The sequence below is a fragment of the Pelodiscus sinensis genome, chromosome 1 (genome assembly GCF_052426305.1).
Source record: "Pelodiscus sinensis isolate ZL-2025 chromosome 1, ASM5242630v1, whole genome shotgun sequence".
NCBI lineage: Eukaryota > Metazoa > Chordata > Testudines > Trionychidae > Pelodiscus > Pelodiscus sinensis.
The window spans coordinates 125,424,495-125,442,381 of NC_143052.1; the positions used below are offsets into that span (position 1 = coordinate 125,424,495).

A 17,887-nucleotide genomic window follows, 5' to 3' on the forward strand; every position below is an offset into this window, starting at 1 on the left:
AAGTGCAGCAGGGGAGGTTTAGATTGGACATTAGGAAAAAATTCCTAACTGTCAGGGTGGTCAAATATTGGAATAAATTGCCAAGGGAGGTGGTGGAATCTCCCTCTCTGGAGATATTTAAGAACAGGTTAGATAGACATCTGTCAGGGATGGTGTAGACGGAGCTTGGTCCTGCTTTGAGGGCGGGGGGCTGGACTCGATGACCTCTCGAGGTCCCTTCCAGTCCTATTATTCTATGATTTGTCATGTATGTCTAGATCCGTGGTCACCAACAGGTCGATCGAGGCCTCGACCAGTCGATCGCGAGGCATCCTGTCCGCCCCGCCCCCATTTTCCTCCCACCCCCGAGAAACCCCACTACCTACCTCAAGTGAAAACGGAGATAGTATAGGCTTCCCGGGGATGAACAGAAGTCCCACAGCTTAGCGTCACTTCCGGAAGTGCGCTAGCTGCTCTGCCGGGTGTACTGTGGGAGGGAGCATCGGCTCCCTGCACCGCACAGGAGGGGTGAGTCAGCCCCGGGGGAGGTGCGCGGGGGGGGGAGGGGGGTCGGCCCCGGGGGAGGCACGCATGGGGGCTTCCCTGCGCTGGGATGGAGGTGGGGGTCGCTTCCCTGCGCAGGGTCGGTCCCAGGGGAGGCGTGCGGGCACAGGGCTTCCCTGCGCCGCGGTGGGGTGGGGGGGTCGGCCCCAGGACAGGCAAATGCTGGTTTCCCTCTGCGGGGGGAATCCTGGGAGGAGGCAGATGCAGGGGACTCTCTGCCTCCACTGGCATCCCACTCCCCAGCCCCCACTACCCTGCCACAGAACTCTGTCCCCACTCCCCTCCCCACTCCCCAAACTCTGTCCCTACTCCCGTCCCCAGCCACACAACTCTGTCCCCACACCACTGTTCCCACTCCCCAAACTCCGTCTCCAGCTACAGAATTCTGTCCCCACACCCCGAACTGTCCCCACACCCCATTCCCCAGCCACAAAATTCTGTCCCCACTCTCCTGTCTCCAGCCACAGAACTCTGTCCCTATTCCTGTCCCCACTGGCACCCTGTCCCCAGCTGCAGAAACCTGTCCCCACTGGCACCCTGTCCCCCGCTGCAGAACCCTGTCCTCTGCCCTCCCAGCATCCTGTTCGCTCTTCCCTGCCCCCCGCTGCAGAACTCTGTCCCCACAAAATGTATAATTATAAATGCTTCATTTTAGATTTAAATAGCATGAATAAAAAACAGACCATTTATTTCATAACTATAAACATTATTTTTATTTTTAAATTATGCGATATATAAAATTAACTGTTTATCAGAGTGTGTAAGTAAAGGCTGGGGATAGCAAGTGATGGACAGGAGGAGAATAGAGAGGGCGGGGCTTCAAGAAAGGGGCAGGGCTTTAGATCTTCGCCTGTTCAGAGATTTAAAAAGTGATCTTGGGTGTAAAAAGGTTGGAGACCACTGGTCTAGATAATACACATACTAGATAAGTAAGAAGGTAGACAGGAATGTGACCAAGTATCTGAGAACTATGGATGTCCAATGATGTCTGACCACCATATGAGGGGGAAGAAAGTACTGAAGGTTCAGAAATGATCTCTCAGTGCCAGACCTATAAGTCAAAAAGGTGTTGCAATTGTTGGACAGCAAAGAAAGAAGTGTGCTTTCACTGCTTTGGGAAATTGAACCATTACTTCCTTCATGGGATTGAAGATATTGTGATCAGCATGCAAGATTAAGAATCAATGCATTTAAGATGCTGACAAACTGTTCTTAGCTTCTGTCTTATGCTAGTATTCTAAAAACAGTAACATCTTTCAATCACCAATTCAGTCTCTGGGAGGTCTGGGTTTCAGCTTTCATAAATTTGCTCATCTGTTGTTCCTATTCTTGTAGGCATCTGCTAATTTGAGCATTAGCCAAGGGTGGTCAAAGGCCATGTATTCTTACAGGTGTCATTGACAAACATTTGTCCTAGATTTTTACTCTGTCAGAACTGTTCAATAAGCAATTCCTAATGAGTGTAAAGATCAACGTATTTTACCGTCAGAGCAGCAGGGCAACAAAGACTGCAGCAATGGATTGCCCATTTTTAGTGCAATTCCTTAGCCTTATTGGATTCATTTGTACAGGGGTGGATACCTGAAATGGAAAGTGGAATGCCTAAAACTGGCATCACGTGAGAACTTATGCTAGAGCAGTAACTGATACATTAGAGCAGCAATACTAAGAGCCTCAGGCGTTGAGAGTAGCTCTTTAATGTGTGTCCTGTGACTCTTTGCAGCACATGATATTAAAACGCTGTGGGATTTAATTATTAACCAATCTAAGTTTTTAGCTGTTGAGGATGTTTTTGCTGTCATTAACCGATTATAGAACACTTGGTTTACCATTTTGCTACAAGACTTTTATTACATGTGTCTGTAAATATGTATAGGTAATGTTGATTGCTAATTTGGCTCCCGAACCACTGTTACCTGAGTATCATTGCATTGGAGAGACATGGAGGAAGTGTGATTAGAGTAAGCTAACATATTAGCACATCTCAAATTATCTTTGCCTGATAGGGAAATATTTTAAATGGGTAACTGAACATAAAATGTGGAATACAAAACTAGGCTGGCAAATGCACTAGATTTAAGATTTTCTGCCCTGAGCATTTTGCTATTGTAGACATTAGAGCATTAATTATGATATTCCAAAGCTCTGATTTGGTTGAGTAAATTATATATGCAGCAGATAAGTTTCTGGCCTCAAAAGAGTTAGTTTCATACCTGCAATTGTTAACTAGTTGATACATGATGAGGTAACTCACTGATTAAGTACATTGTTCTTTCTTCAGTGCATTTTGTTGCTTGAGAAATGGACTGATGAAATTGTCAGAGAGCTGCTACCAGCCACTTCTTATATTCAAGTCTTCCTAGGTGGCTTTCCCCTGTCCTTCAGTGACTCACAGGAGCTGTGTTTGCAGTCATGAATTATTCATGACATTTGTTTCTTCCCCATCAGATGGTAAACTAGGTTTGTATTTCCTCCTTTCATAATGAAATTAATCTCTGCAACAGAAGCTAGATGAAAAATATAATGGAGGAAATCTGTGGCCCTTATTTTCTTTTCACATACAGTTAAGAATATGTAGTTAGTGGATTCCAGGAAGAGGTAATTTCAATTACATAACTCAATCCTGTTACACATTTATACAGTTTATATTAGGAATTTCCTGTTTCTCTTGTTTTTTTAAAACTTCCTTTGATTTAAATTATTCAAATATCCTGCAAAGATTTTAAACATTCATGGCCACCCACAAAGTGTAATTATATAGTTGCACATTACACATAGGAACATTAATAATCAACTTAAAAAGTGATAAAAATGATGAAATTTAGTGATAATGTTTCAACCCCTGATGGGCGCACAGATGATCAATGAGGCTATCAAAAAGCAGAATTGTTACGTTCACAAACTTATAGGCTCAACAAAATGTCAGAAAACGAAAGTGTGAAAATAAATGGAGGCGATTTTGCAGGCAACTTACATACAGTAAAAAGTGAGTTCACCATTTTTTCTAAGGCTTTGAAAATCGTTTTAGAACATCCTCGTGAAACTCTGGCAGTGCAAACACAATCTTTCTCTATTCCATTTTCAGTTTCTATAATGAATATGATTTTGCCAGCATACTCACAGCTATGACTGCAACATAAAACTCAAAAGACTCAGAAAAATATTAAGCACTAGAAGGTTTACCTGGCATTGCTTGGGTCCTTCAGGCTGGGGGTGTGTGGTGGTGAAGAAGTCAGGACTGATGGGCTCAGGACACGGTGTGGAGGTACCAGAGTCAGGACAGGGGGTTGGGAGGTGTGGGGGACACAGGAGTCAGGGTGAGAGACAGTTGCTGACTGCTCCTGGGGCCAGCCTGGGGAGGCAGGGGCTGCATTGTCTAAACACTGGCTGCTCCCAAGGGCCAGCCAGCATGACAGGGGACATAGGGCAAGGGCAACAGGGACTGCACAGCTGCTTCCCAGAGCAGGGAGGCGGCGGCACACAGTCTGGCCGATGGCTATCTCCAGGGCAGACCTGGGCTGGATGGGGGCCACACTGTCAGGCCAATGGCTACTTTGCAGCTTTCCGAGATTGACAGGGTGGCGGGGGCATGCTGCCTCTATGTGGTCATTCTGGAGTATAACTCCCCCTGCACTCTCAGCCCTCCCTTTCCATTTGACGAGAAACAAATCGCATTCCATGCACATATCCCATTGTCCTGACACAACCAAACCCTTACCTTGCTGTAAGATTATAGTAAGAGGAAGCTGCAAGCTGATTTTTAGGAAAAGTTCTCAACCAGAATCACAGATGAATGGACAGACAGAAACTCTCACAAATATATAGTAGATTCAGGGAGCACAGCTGTCTGAACTGGTTCGCCACACAGTGACTGTGTAACTGTGCAAAAGGGCTGGAGAGTTACTGCACAGGTGAGAATGCAGAATCTTGCTTTTTGTTTCAGTGATCGTGATTTTCCAGCCAGTTCTTTGGACCAGCCAGAAATTACAATTTAAACGTGGCTCTACTGCCCACAGCCCCATAGCTTGCTTTACAACAAAACCAAACCAAAACAAAAAAACAACCAAACCATCAGTGGCTAGTAAGGTGAAGTATTTTTTTTTTAAATAAAGAGAGTGCCAATTAGCAGCAACATAAAACAAAGAAATTGCCATCTCTGTTAGATGACATATTGTCTCAGATTTTTTAATCATATGGTCTGGCAGATGGTGGATGAAATTTTCCCATTGAGCTAGGGATTTAGACATATAACTTTTGTTAATTGTAAGGGAAGTTTAGATGTGTAAATCCCTTCGGCTTTGAAAGTATCAACTAACCTGTCTCTCACCACAGCCAATACTTGGTACTTTAAGGGGAGAATAGTATAAAGACAGCACTCATTCTGGAGTTTACAATCCATGGAGTTACATTAAATTATTTCTGAAGATGGAGCACCAATATTGATAATTTTTATGTCTTTAGGAAGACTACCTGTTCGGACAGCTAAGTTACATCTAACTGGCAGCAACTTCAACACCACTTATTTATTCAAATTTATGTTAATCAAGAGAGCATAGGTACCCTTGTCCTATGCAATACATCTAATAAACGTATTAGTTCCTTCTCAACCCTACCACAGATGCGGTGCACGTTCCATATGACAAAGAAGAATTCAACAGCAAAGAGGTTAATACAATCTTCCATTTCAAATTTCACTTCTGTCTCTGCCTGGGTGAGTTGCCTGTTTCTTTTAAAGAAAGCCATGCTACGATTTCACTTCATCTCCTGAACTCACAATTTCCTTACGGTCTTCTACAGAAAAATCAGAAACTTCCATAAATGTACCAAAATGTAATTCTTTAAAAACATTTATTATAGGGCAGTGAGATTGTACCCTGAAGGGAAGCCATTACACTTTTAATGCAAAGGGTCTGATTCCATTTATACTTAGGCCCCTTTACATCATTCCTGCAGTAAAAAGGGGGCTTTAATGTAATTGAGGAGCACATATTAAATTTCCACTAATTATACTGGCTGGTGTTGGAGGGAGTGGGAAGAGAAAAAAGGTGTTTTTTCCCCTGATCGACATAATGGAGCATGAAGAACCGTGAGTCTGAGGGTTCTGGTCCCCCCTTAAACCACTATGGCTCTGTTAAATTTGAGAAGAGTTTAGTTCTAAGTTGCCCTGATTTCTCTGGTCATGATGGAGGAGATTTTAGTTACAGAGATTCTGAGAACTAAAGCCTTAGAAACTTGTTAAGATGCACTTTTGCCATAAGTAAAAAAGAAAAGCTGGTACTCAAGAGTCTATTTCTCTTCCCTGACATAGAATGATAGGGCTGGAAGTGATAGAGAGGTCTTCTAAACCAATTCCTGCACTAAGGGCAGGACTAAGTGTGATCTAGAGCTGATGATGCTCTTCAAAAATCTTTAATAGCAGAGATTCCACAACTTCCCTAGGCAATTTATTCCACTGATTAACAGAATCAACGTTCTAGGTTTGACACCATGAATTAAGGAAATAAAATTCTGTCCTGACACAAGCCCTATCAAGAACTCAGTGTGTACACACACACACACACACACACACACACACACACACACACACACACACAAAACAGTAAAAAAAGAATGGAAGGGGCCTGTTTTCAAAAGCCTGTTAAACAGAGGCTCAAGATAATTAATAATCATCATCAGCAGCAGCAGCAGCACATGGGAACCCCAGTTCTGGGGCATAGCCCCATTGTGCCAAGTGCTGTACAAACAAAACAAAAAGACTCTGCTCCAAAAACCCTACAATCAGAATTTTCAAATGACAACCTCTCTGTTGAAGCAGACTCAAGATGGGAAAAGCCTCACTAGAGTAGCTGATCCGGTGAACCCAGTCGCTGCTTCATCCTTCAAATTGTATATCTCCTAAAACTAATCTGAATCCAAAAAACAACCTTTTTTGCCCATCTTAATTACGTCAATTAGCCTATTACAGTCCATTTTAAAAATCTAGTGTTATTGCCTCTCCAGTTTTAGTAGAGACAGAAGGAATCATGTCATCAGGACAATTACAAAGTCTGAAAAGTGGCTGGATGTAGAAACAGAAACTGTCACTTGTTTCTTGTTGAAACAATAGATTCTAGTTAACATGGACAATCACAACATGGCACTAGAACATTAACATGCAACATGATCTTATTGGCTCAGAAAACAAGGATTTTTATTGTAGATGTTTTTACCAGAACTTTCTGAAATATTCTTTTTTGTGATCTCTGATCAGCCCCATGCACAACACCAGGCTCAAATCAATTGAGGTATTTCATAAGCTTGAAAGAACTATTTGTAGAGGCCAGGCATAGCATGGAACTTCAATTTACCTCACACAATTTAGCTCAGATTGCAAGTTGGCAATCCAAACAGACAGTCAGATCTGGAAATAGACCATAGACAAGTTTTCACAATGTCATCCTCTGATTAACTACCTTTACATCAATCCCATTCTGCAAACAGACCCAGTTCTACAGAATGAGCTTACCTTGCTGATAATCCTCTGTGCACTTCAAGCCACACACAATCTGTGGATAAACCTAACCCCAGGTAGAACAGGCACAATCTAGTATTCTGAGCACGGGGCCAGAATTAGAAGTTAATTCCACATTTGGAAACTATTCTCATTGTGGTCCTGGTCAGCTCACAATCTCTTTGGTCTCAATTTCCCCATCTGTAAAATGGGCATAATATGTCTCCACCTCTTAGGATGTAGCTAAGGTGAGTGTGCAATTTGGAGGTGGTCAGATTTAAAATGCAATTTTAAATGTTACTGATGTTGAAAGCCCAATCTTTTGTCTAGTGAGCTCTCTCTCCTTTAAGTATCCAAATAGGCAGACACTTTTACAGTCCCAGTGAGGGGATGGCAATCAGGTACTGCAGACAGTTGTCTCTCTGTCACAAGATAGTCGACAAAGCTGCAAAGTCAAATCAGTTGACAATGCTGCAAAGTGAAAAACAGCTCTATCATAAATCAAGACTTAGAAGCCACAATTCAGTGTTTCACGTCCCAAGACAGGTTCAACAACCCTACATAAAAGGCCGTTGAAACTGGCAAGCAACATAAACCTTCCATTTAAATAGGAACCTACAGGACAATTTTGAAAATAACTTGTAAAATATGTAAGTCCACAAGGCCATGAATTACAGCAACAGTCCCAAAAGGAAACAGCCTAACTCTCAGAGCTTGTTCCAGACACAATCCCGAAGCATACAATATGCTCTTTTGCTCAGTATGCTACAGCACACACAAGTTCTTAACTTCCCACATTAACCATTGTGGTAGGCTGTCTACTAAGGCTGAATCTGAAACAAGGACTTCTACTTATGAAAAATCCTCAGAGATCAGAAATATTTATGACTGCATTTTTACACTTGGGGCTTTGTTTAATGCAATATAATCAAGGCATTATTTGATCTCCTAATCCCTATAGGAAAGATGAATAACTTCAAAAGCTTTAGGCATCAGAAATTAGTTGTGTGTGCATTCAAGCAGACAAGCAGTAAAAGTGATCCTTCTTTCTCATTGGGAAGAATGAGTAGTCAGAAGACCCATATTTTTTCCAGGCTATATGAAGCCACAATCTTGTGTTATGCACGATAGTAACGCAACTGTGGAATTTCAAGGGTTCAGCTAAGGGTTACTTATTAAAGCACAGCTGTCCTCACAAAGCTACAAGGCTGCAAAATACCACATCCCACTTTCAGTGAGGACTGCTACGCACCATTTGAATCAGTAACTGTTTTTCACCTAGGATGCCAAACGTAGGGTCTCTTTTTTGTTTAGCAGCTCTATTGATCAAAGACACTTCCCACCCACCCCACGTCTTCAAAAATTATGAAAAAAGTCTCAAGATGCCTTCTGGCCCACTTTCCCCCTCTCAAACAAACAGGTTTTGATGCCTGAGGTTCTATTAGTTGCTTATAAGTCACCTCAACACCACTGCATATGAATTCCTGAGCCTGTGCATAAGTTATTGCCAAGTGCCTAATGGGCACGATATTAGATGATCCGGGCACGTGTGGATGCCACCAACCAGCCCTGCTTTGGTGTGTGTCTCTCCTGCTGCACTATTTAAACTTTCATTTAAAAAATTATTATTTCTACTCCTTATAGTTGCAAAAAGAAATCTTCTAGATGTGGACCAACACAGTGCCGTTTTCCTGAGTTTGCAGACAGATAGCTCCAACAAAAACGTGAACCACACTTACTCATCTCCTTGGGCTAACACTGAAGCATATTGATATTATTGTTGAAATCCACCTTGTTAACTATGATATTTCATCGTAAGCCAATTTCACATTAACATTCCCACCCTCAGTTTATAGTATCCCTGCAATACTTCAGGCAAGTAAGGCATGGCAGAAAGCCAAGTTGTGTGTTAAATGAGTGGAAAATATTTTCCAGACTGCAATATCCAGCAGAACAGAGTTACAAACACCTGAGGAATGGAAATTGTTCATAGCTCTGAAATGTTCATAACTCTGAACAAAACATTATGACTCTCCTTTCAAAAGTTTACAACTAAACACTGACTTAATGCAGTTTTGAAACTTTACTATGCAGAAAAAAAACCACTGCTTTCCTTTTTCTTTTTGTAGTTTACATTTAACGCTTCTGTGATGTATTTGCTCTTTATTTCCTCTCTTATATTTGCTGCTGCCTGATTGCATACTTCCAGTGCCAAATGAGGTGTGTGCTTGACTGGTTAAGCTCATAACTCTCGTGTTCCTAATTCTGAGGTTCACTGATGTAGCTGTTCACTCACCTTCTTTCCCTCTGTACTATCGCCACTGAGGCAGGATAACTTTCGGCGGACATAGAAAAGCATATCATCCTGCCGGGGGGCCCATTTCTCCATGAAATAAGTAGAAAACATCCAAGTCCAGAACACAATGCGATCATCTTTGAAGCAACCTAAGAGGAACAAAACAGGAGAGTCAGGAGTCGTTGAAGCTGTACTCTCACATTTCATTTTACTTAGTTTGTGTGTTGCAGGATCAAGTGAAATCCTAGGGTAGAGTTAGTTGCATGGCTTCGTGAAAGAAGTTCACCTCTGAGCAACACCCATACTACACAATAAGTTTCTGGCCAGATGTTTAAGTGGTGTAAATTGGCACAGCTCTGATGACAACATTTCACACCACTTGAAGGTCTGGCCCACAGCATTTTTCTCTATTTTTCCAGCTGCTCTGTTGGTGTCATTGGAAGAGACAGGGCCAGGGCACCAATCTAGGTGATATTAGAGAAGCACTGAAGCACTTAATTTCAAATGCAGCTAACACCACTAGTTGCCAGATTTTATTACTTAAATCTGTCAGCTTGTAATAGCCTTACCATATGTTGGCAGGGGAGTGTGGTAAGCACTGCAGAAAGCGAATAATTTAATCCTCTTTCCTTAGCCAATCCACATTAATGAGCCCATACCTTGAAAGGCACCTCTAATGCACGGGTGGCCAACCCATTCTGGGCAAAGAGCCAAGGTATCAGTGAATCCAGTGCAAAGAGCCTGGGCAAAGTCGGCAGAGAGGGGGGGAAGGCCAACCCCCCTCCCCTCCACTCTGCCTCTAAGAAAATGCGTTTAGAGGCTTTTGGCCACATCAGGCTCCCGCCAGCCAACACCATCTTTAATGGCCACGCCAGATGGCTCCCATGCCCAGGTGAGCACAGAGAGCCAGGAGGAGAGGGCCTTTTTTGGGGCACGGGAGCTGTTTTACGAGCCACAAGGGGAGGGAGCGGCTAGAGCCGCATGCAGCTCACAAGACCCGGGTTGGTCACGGCTGCCCTAATGCATCCCATGTATGGCAAGATACAAAACTAATTTTAATTTCTAATGGAAAAAAAGACACCAATCCTCCACTCAAACAAAGAGTGTAGAAGGCTTTCATGACAAATCAAGAAGCCTTATTAAGTTACATGGGGAATCAACTTTCCCTTGAAGGAGGAGAAAAAGGGTGGGAGATGAAGGGTAACCAAAGTCCTCTCGACTGTAGAAACAAGAAGTGCTACCACCAAACTCTGAAGTCTCTTAGTCTGGCTCCAATGCCATGACCGCGAGGAACGTGTTTGGAGGACGAAGACAGCAGCATGAGAAAAATCTCTCATATCTCACTGCAAGGAGTCACAGCAGAGGTTGACTTACAGTTTTATATATGAGACATTTTGTGTGTCTCAATATACACATACATTTCTGTTCAAGAATTTTTCCTAAACACTAAGAGCTATGACAACCACATTTGGTACGCAGCTTCCTCTTCTCATAACTTAAAACAAGGTCAGGGTTGTACCAGGAGAATGGAATGTGTGTGGAATCAGATTGTTTCTCATAAAACTGAAAGGGAAGGGTCCACTAGCAAGGACAGTTATACTGTACAATGACCATAGAGGGGAGCAAAGGGACAGAGACAGCTATAACCCCAATGGAACAGCATGGGTGGAGAAAGGGAAAGCTATCTGCTATATATTTCATAGAGTTTGTATGTCTGTCTGTCCCCAGACATAGGGACATGCACCGCTCCGGCAGCTGTGCCCGTTATAGCTGCAGCAGCCATGGACAGGTGCGACTCACCTGGCCCCAAGCTGCTGTAGTGAGAGAAGGCTAGGGTTGCCAGGTGTCCAGTTTTGAACCGGACAGTCCGGTATTTGAGCTTTTTGTCCGGGAAACAAATTGAGAAAATACTGGACATATAAATGTCCGGTATTTTCTAATTAAGTAAGTTTTATTATTATCATGAGTATCAGTACACAGTTGCGTACTGCCTGGCTGGTAGACATGCTCACACTGTGTGAGCTTGTATCAGCCAGGCAGTACGCAACTACATCATAGAAAGGAGGGAAATGGGGCCAGGGCCGGGGTGGGATGGAATCCCCAAGGCCGGACTCGCCCGTGTGCCCTACCGGGACCGCGCATGGGATGGGCAGCACCCCGGGATCGGTGTGTGTCCAGGCCAGCCCCACTGGCTGGTTCTCCCCCTCCTGGCCAGCCCCACTCCCCACTGGAGACTGTTCCCCCTCCCCCCCCCCGCTCCCGGCCAGCCCTGCTCCTCCCAACCCCCTCCCGGCCAGCCCTGCTTCCTCCTGGCTGATTCCCCCCTCCCCTCCCAAGCCAGCCCCGCTCACCCCAACCTCCTCCTGGTCAGCTTCCCCCCCCCCCAGCCCCAATCTGAGATCCAGTGTGTCCAGTAATCCTAGGGAGGGCTGGGGTTATTCAGTCTGCATTCTGAACCCCTCATCCCCAGCCCCACTCCAAGGCAATGATTTAAAAGAAGGAAAAAAATTGAGTTAAGGACCCGAGCAACGCCTGGTAAAATCTTCTAGTGGTTAAATAAAATAAGAGGGCAAAGATACTGCAAGTAGCCCCTCTGCAGCCCCACCTGGTGCTATTGGGGTCCTTGTGCTCCACAATCTGGCTACACAGAGAGGAAAACTGATGCTATGTCCTCTCATATGATGGCTGGTAGTGAGGCAGCTATGCTTCTGCAGCACTACGTGGAGCTACCAGAGGGCCTAGTAGGTGAGTGAATTGTGGTTTTTCTACCACTTTCACCTACTCTTGAAGGTGGCACCCTGGCTATGTACCACAGTTCAGCTTCTTAACTGCTTTCCAATCCTCTGGAATGAAAGACACTTTATATAAAGTGTCATTACTGGTTTATAGCAGCAAAAAAAATCTGAAGTGGATACAACAGTTGCCTTTAATAAACAGAAACAGCCACCTATTTATAGATCCGTACTCCACAGCTAACTTTCAGTATAGCACATATGCCTAACAGCAGTGTACTGCATATATGGACTACACAACAGTTTCTGTACAGAAGCACAAATCAACCTTATTTTGCAAAACATGATACTTATTTATGAGGATATCTGAATTAAGCTTTGAGGGAGTTTTTAATCAATTGCAAAGAATGGTGCCATCATCCATAATAAAAAATATTTTTTCTTGGACTCTGTTCACCATCTTCAGGACTTCATATGGGACCAGTCAGTTTTTTAATTCACAAATCTTGTTCAGAACATTTTCCAACCACATTATATGTGCATTTAATATTTACAGGCGAGACCTTTCTTCCCATTCTTAATCAACATAGCAAGCAAGGAAATTAGAATTCAAAATCTTTAAGCAGAGAAATATCTCATCAGGAAGTCTTTAGATTTCATTTCCAACTAAGTCCAAGAACAACAGTTCAAACAAAATGAAATTCTACTGCATGACCATGCAGAGAATACATTAAAGGAAGCCACAGCATTTGTTGGAAATATCTACTGCGTATTCAATATGATAACTATCATTAATATAAAGGCTGAGACAGAACACAAAGAAGCCAGCATAGTGAAAAGTTTTCAGTAATTTTGCAGTCTCACACAGGTGCAGCAATTGTTTTAGTCATTGAGTGGTTCTACTGATGTCACCATAAGTACTCAAGCATGCACTGCAACAACACTTGGCCTTGTGTAAAGTTTGTGAAACATTTAACAACAAACTGTAATACATTACACTTTAAACTTAGAGCATAGAAAACTCTGCAGACACACTTCCTAACCAGCTAAGTGTTCCATAGGAATCTGGACTTGTTAAATTTCTCGAGTTTGGGGTGCTTGAGTTCACAGTCTTAACACTGAATTCAATGTTAAGGGATTTGATACTTAACTTCTCTGGTGTTTTACAGAAATGAGTGAGAATGCAGAAAAATGGAGGCATCAAAAGTATAGTCAGCTTTAAAAGAAGTTCCAATGTTCATCACTTGAAAAACTTTATATGGCTATAAAACGTCAGTCTGAACTTGTCACTTAGAAAACCCAAAGCCAACTGACTTAAATATTTGCGTAACTAATGAGTCACTAAAATGGGTGGCCAGGAGGGCTTGGAATGGAAATTGGGACTTTGTATAATCATGGTGATGGGTTTAAGTATAAGAACCTACAATGGAATAATTTTATTTGTTATCAACAATATGTACATGCCTCCATGGGACCTTTACGGAATGGGTGTAGAGATGCCCAGCTCGTATTCAAATGTGTCAGAAGCCCAAAGTTACTGTGAACTGAAAGACAGTTTCCCTTCTACTCAAGCCGTAGGAGACTGTTATTTGGAGTAAGAAAAGCTAGATGTGGTTTTAATATAAGTCACTAAACACAAACACACACACGGGTGTAGGTAAGTGATCTAAATAAGAAAATACACAGTGTCTTCTGGTGTGGTGAAATGCTATATAATTGTGTATCTAAGTAATCCCGGCAATATTGCTTTGTCCTGTTAAGGAACCCTGGTTTTGAACCAGAATTCAATCTCTGCTGCAGCTGTAAAATTCTGAATGGACAACATTCATTTTTGTGTCTCATGTTTCAGTTACAACAGTATACATCTATTAATACACCTGTCCTAGAATCATGTCTGAAGTTACTGCAGTGCACTAGTATAAATGGGAGAGATACAGAGAAGAGACTAGATCTGAGGATTTGCCCAGGATCTCCACTGGGTAGAAGATTTACCAAGACAGGACAAGGGGGGAGGAGAGAGGAGTTTCTGATCACGCCTAGCAAGCAGAGCAAACTATCTTCCTTTGGTGCCATAATGCTGCGGCAAACAAAACCGGTTATCCACAGGGCCACGTAGAACTTCTGAGGAAAAACTGGTGACCCAGAAACAAGAATGCGAGGTGGTGACCTATGTTCCCTCTAATAATTTCCATTCAGGTGAAGATTTGTTCCAACCATGTGTGGAATAAATTTTGTGCACACTGAGGTATGTGTGAATGTAGAAACAAAAAACCTAAGTGTGAGTGCTCTGCTAATCAGCAAGGCAGCAGCTGAATCTCTCTTGAGCATCCTTACAAGCACATAACTTACAGGGAACACTGGTAGTGACTTTACAACTCAACCTGAGATTTAGGGCAGCTTCTCTGTCCTGGCTGAGCTGTGCTCAAAGTGGGAATGGTAAGGAGACATATGAAGGAAGGATTTCTGCTTCCCTTATTCTCAGAGCTGCTCGGGCTCCAGTGTAATTAACAGTAGCCCCAACTTCCCTTTGGCTGCAACGGCCCCTAAATGATTGTTGCTGCAGCCAAAAAAATAGCTGAAATGCATCAGCACTATAACCATACCCCCCACATCCAGGGCAACAGGAAGACTAGTACAGAGAATTGGACTTTGAAATCTACTACAACTGCAGAAGAATTCACTGTGGGGGAGAGCTCATTGCTCCTAATCATTGACTTTTTTCTTTTTTACATTTTAACTTCATACAAGAAATGAACAGACCCTTTCAATTTCATCAGCAGCTAATTAGCTCTCCATTTATTAAACAAAAACAAAAGCAGCCCATATGACCAGCATTATTTTCTAAATCCACAGCTGATCACTAAAGTGTTGGAAAGTTAGGGGACTTCTGTTTAGTTGCACCTAACTGATTTTTAAATATTGTTTTGGGCATCAAATTAATAGCCCAGGAGACAGAACTCCCCTTTTACTTACCGAGAATACAGACAGCACAAGGCCTTGTCTAGTCAGACTCTGCTATATCAACTATCCAAGTGCCACAACCTGCCCTGGAGTGCCACCTCTAGGAGTGGAGACAACGGTTCTGTCTCCAAACCACAGACTAATCCTGCAAGGTGTTGAGCAATTGGAGAAGGAGACATTCTGCTCCTAGAAGAATCAGGCCTTTAACCCTTTGGCACCACAAGGATGCCAGTTCACCTTCATACCGATATTGTTTTTGTGATGTAGACAAATCCAGTGGAAAGGACTGAGCCCAAACTCATTTTGTACAAGTATAAGCCGGGGTGACATTATTGTACTATGTATGGACATCACTGTTTGCTATCCCTGTTATATGTTTGCAACACATCTTATATGTTTGCTATCCCTGTTATAAGTGGGCCAAGTGAAGTGTCTATAAAAAGCTTATGATTTGCTGGTTCTGTTTGTGCTATTCATATGCATGTACCATTCTTGTATTTGAAGTTATGAGTATTGGTCATGCATTTGTATTTCAAAAGTTTGCTTCTAGGAGACATCAACAGGAGGCTTAGCCAGTCTACTGTGAAAGGACTAGGAGTCAAGTGAATAGAAGCACTTGACTGACAATAGGCCTTGGGTGGCACCAATCTACATCTGATGAGCTTTGCCATGAACATTCAGACCAGCATGGAAACAATGGCTTCTCCCTGTAAAGAACTGAGACATGCACGGACAGGTGACTTGCTCATGTGACATGTGATGAGATTTGGTTTTCATAACCCCTCATATGCATAAGGAGTGGTACTGGTGCTGGCATACGAGAACTGGGGTGTCTTAGGGAGTTGCTTGTATGGTTTCTTGCTAGTCAGTGTGGTGAATAGAAGTGCTTTTTATGACTGGTTTGGTGTGCCTTCGAGTGGAGGACCTCTAATCTTGGGCTGTAAGTAGCTCTTTCTCTAAGCAATTTGCCCTAAAATTACCTCTCTCAGCAGTGTCCCCAGAATTCCCATGTTACAGACAGTAACAAATTTATATCATTCTTGTCCTTGGCAAGACTTACACCAGACTTACAGAATGAAAACGCTTTATAAATACCATGGCCAAGACGGAAGATATTTAATGACAGACTTGCTAATGCTAAAGCTCTGGTGACATTGAAAAAGGCATTATGGGGTTACTGCTTCACTGACTAAAAGCTATGGTACAACTCTCACTTATACAGGAATAGAACTGGGCCTTTTTATACAATGGAATTAGGGATTCAAGAGGACCAATCCTATGCACAGTACAGGATGCAACATGAATATGCTTGGTAAGAACTCTCTACCACTAATAGATTTTGCTTCTAAATGACCAAAATGGAATTAGGAGTTCAGATTATAAATCTCAATATACCAAAAGTTAATTATAGGATTATGAGACCTGTGTAATGAATAAATTCTAATTACAATCATTCATTACCATGATTCATTTGCATGGATTTTACTGTTAGTCAAAAATTATGTCAGCTGGTATGCAGTCAATGTGTCCTTTTACTTGTAGTAGATTTTATATCAAGTACTCATTTGAGGGAACTCCAGATAATATAATAGGTTAGGATTTTTTTTTTAATTAATGCTTCTAAAAAGCAAAAATCACTGGCCAAAAAGAAATGTCAGGGTTGGGGTTTTTTCCTCCCTTCAAAACAAAACAAAACAAAACAAAACACAAAACACAAAACACACAAAACAAGATGACTGTGTCATGCTGGATAAATACTCCTTTGGCAGTTATCACTTACACTGCAGAGACGAAAAAGAATCTTCCTCTAATCTGGTGATGTGAACAAAAGATGGGGAGTCAGGTCTTCCAGGCTTTATCCCCAATTCTGCTATGAGTCACTATAACCTGTGGGATACCAGACTAGTCATTTAAGCAATCTGTGCCTCACTTTCATCATCCACAAAATGGGTTAGCAGTATGATCTTACCGAGGTGTTTGAAAGTTACCTGAACTGCTTGTGAAGCTCTGCAAGATTTTAGAATGGAAACAATGTGTAGGCAGTTTTTATTAAACTTCATTTTGGTTCTGCGTTGGCAAAACACGCGATGTGATAAACTGTTCTTTTAGCAATGTATTCCCAAAATATTCAGATTTAAGATAAAAACCCTACCTTGGGTTATAGTTTTATCTTTGTAATTTCAAGAATGCCTAACACAAAACCAAAATGCCACATTTGTCCTCACCTCATACCAAATATCATCTAGCCAACACATTAGAAACCCAAATCACCCAGGCTTCCTTCCCAAAAGCTCACCCCTAACTACTTCAGCTGTCCCACAAAGACTTTGCAAGAAACCCAGAAGATCAAGACACTCATATTTCACAATGGAAGGTATGAATCACTAAAATGAGACACTCTCTTAGAGAACATCTTGCCAACAGCTTCTTTTCTGACGTAGCAAGGGGCATGGGCATGAACAGCTCTACCAAGCCTAACTTTGTTAATATAGCCTGGGGCGAGAAATGCCCTCTCAGGCTGGAAGGTCCAGGCCACTTAAACAAAAAGTCATACTTTCATCAGAAACATCCTTCCTTTGGTAGAACTTTCGGTAGAAGAGGAAGAAGGAAACAACAGTGGTTAAGGGGCTAGCCTGGAATACACACGTTTCAATTCCTTGCTCTGCCATAGACTTCTTGTGTGATTGTGGGCATAGAATTTAGACTTGGTGCCTCCATTACCAAATCTGTAAAATGGGACTAATCACATTGCCCTACCTCATGTGTGTAGCAAGCATATACATTGTAGGATGCTTAGATAGTGACATATAAGTATCCAAGACAGAACAATTTTTTCCTTGAAAATGAAGAAAATCCATGGACCAA

The 17,887-nt window shown here is 42.4% G+C and overlaps 1 protein-coding gene across 2 annotated transcripts in view; it reads right to left on the bottom strand.

Annotated features, from left to right (window-relative positions):
* Positions 1 to 17,887, bottom strand: part of KIAA0930 (KIAA0930 ortholog) — a 144,415-nt gene that overhangs the window by 48,031 nt on the left and 78,497 nt on the right. For both annotated transcript variants that reach the window (XM_075899906.2, XM_075899899.2), the window contains exon 2: positions 9,330 to 9,478. In XM_075899906.2, the coding sequence (XP_075756021.1) occupies positions 9,330 to 9,478 (149 nt within the window). The remainder of the gene's footprint in view (positions 1 to 9,329; positions 9,479 to 17,887) is intronic.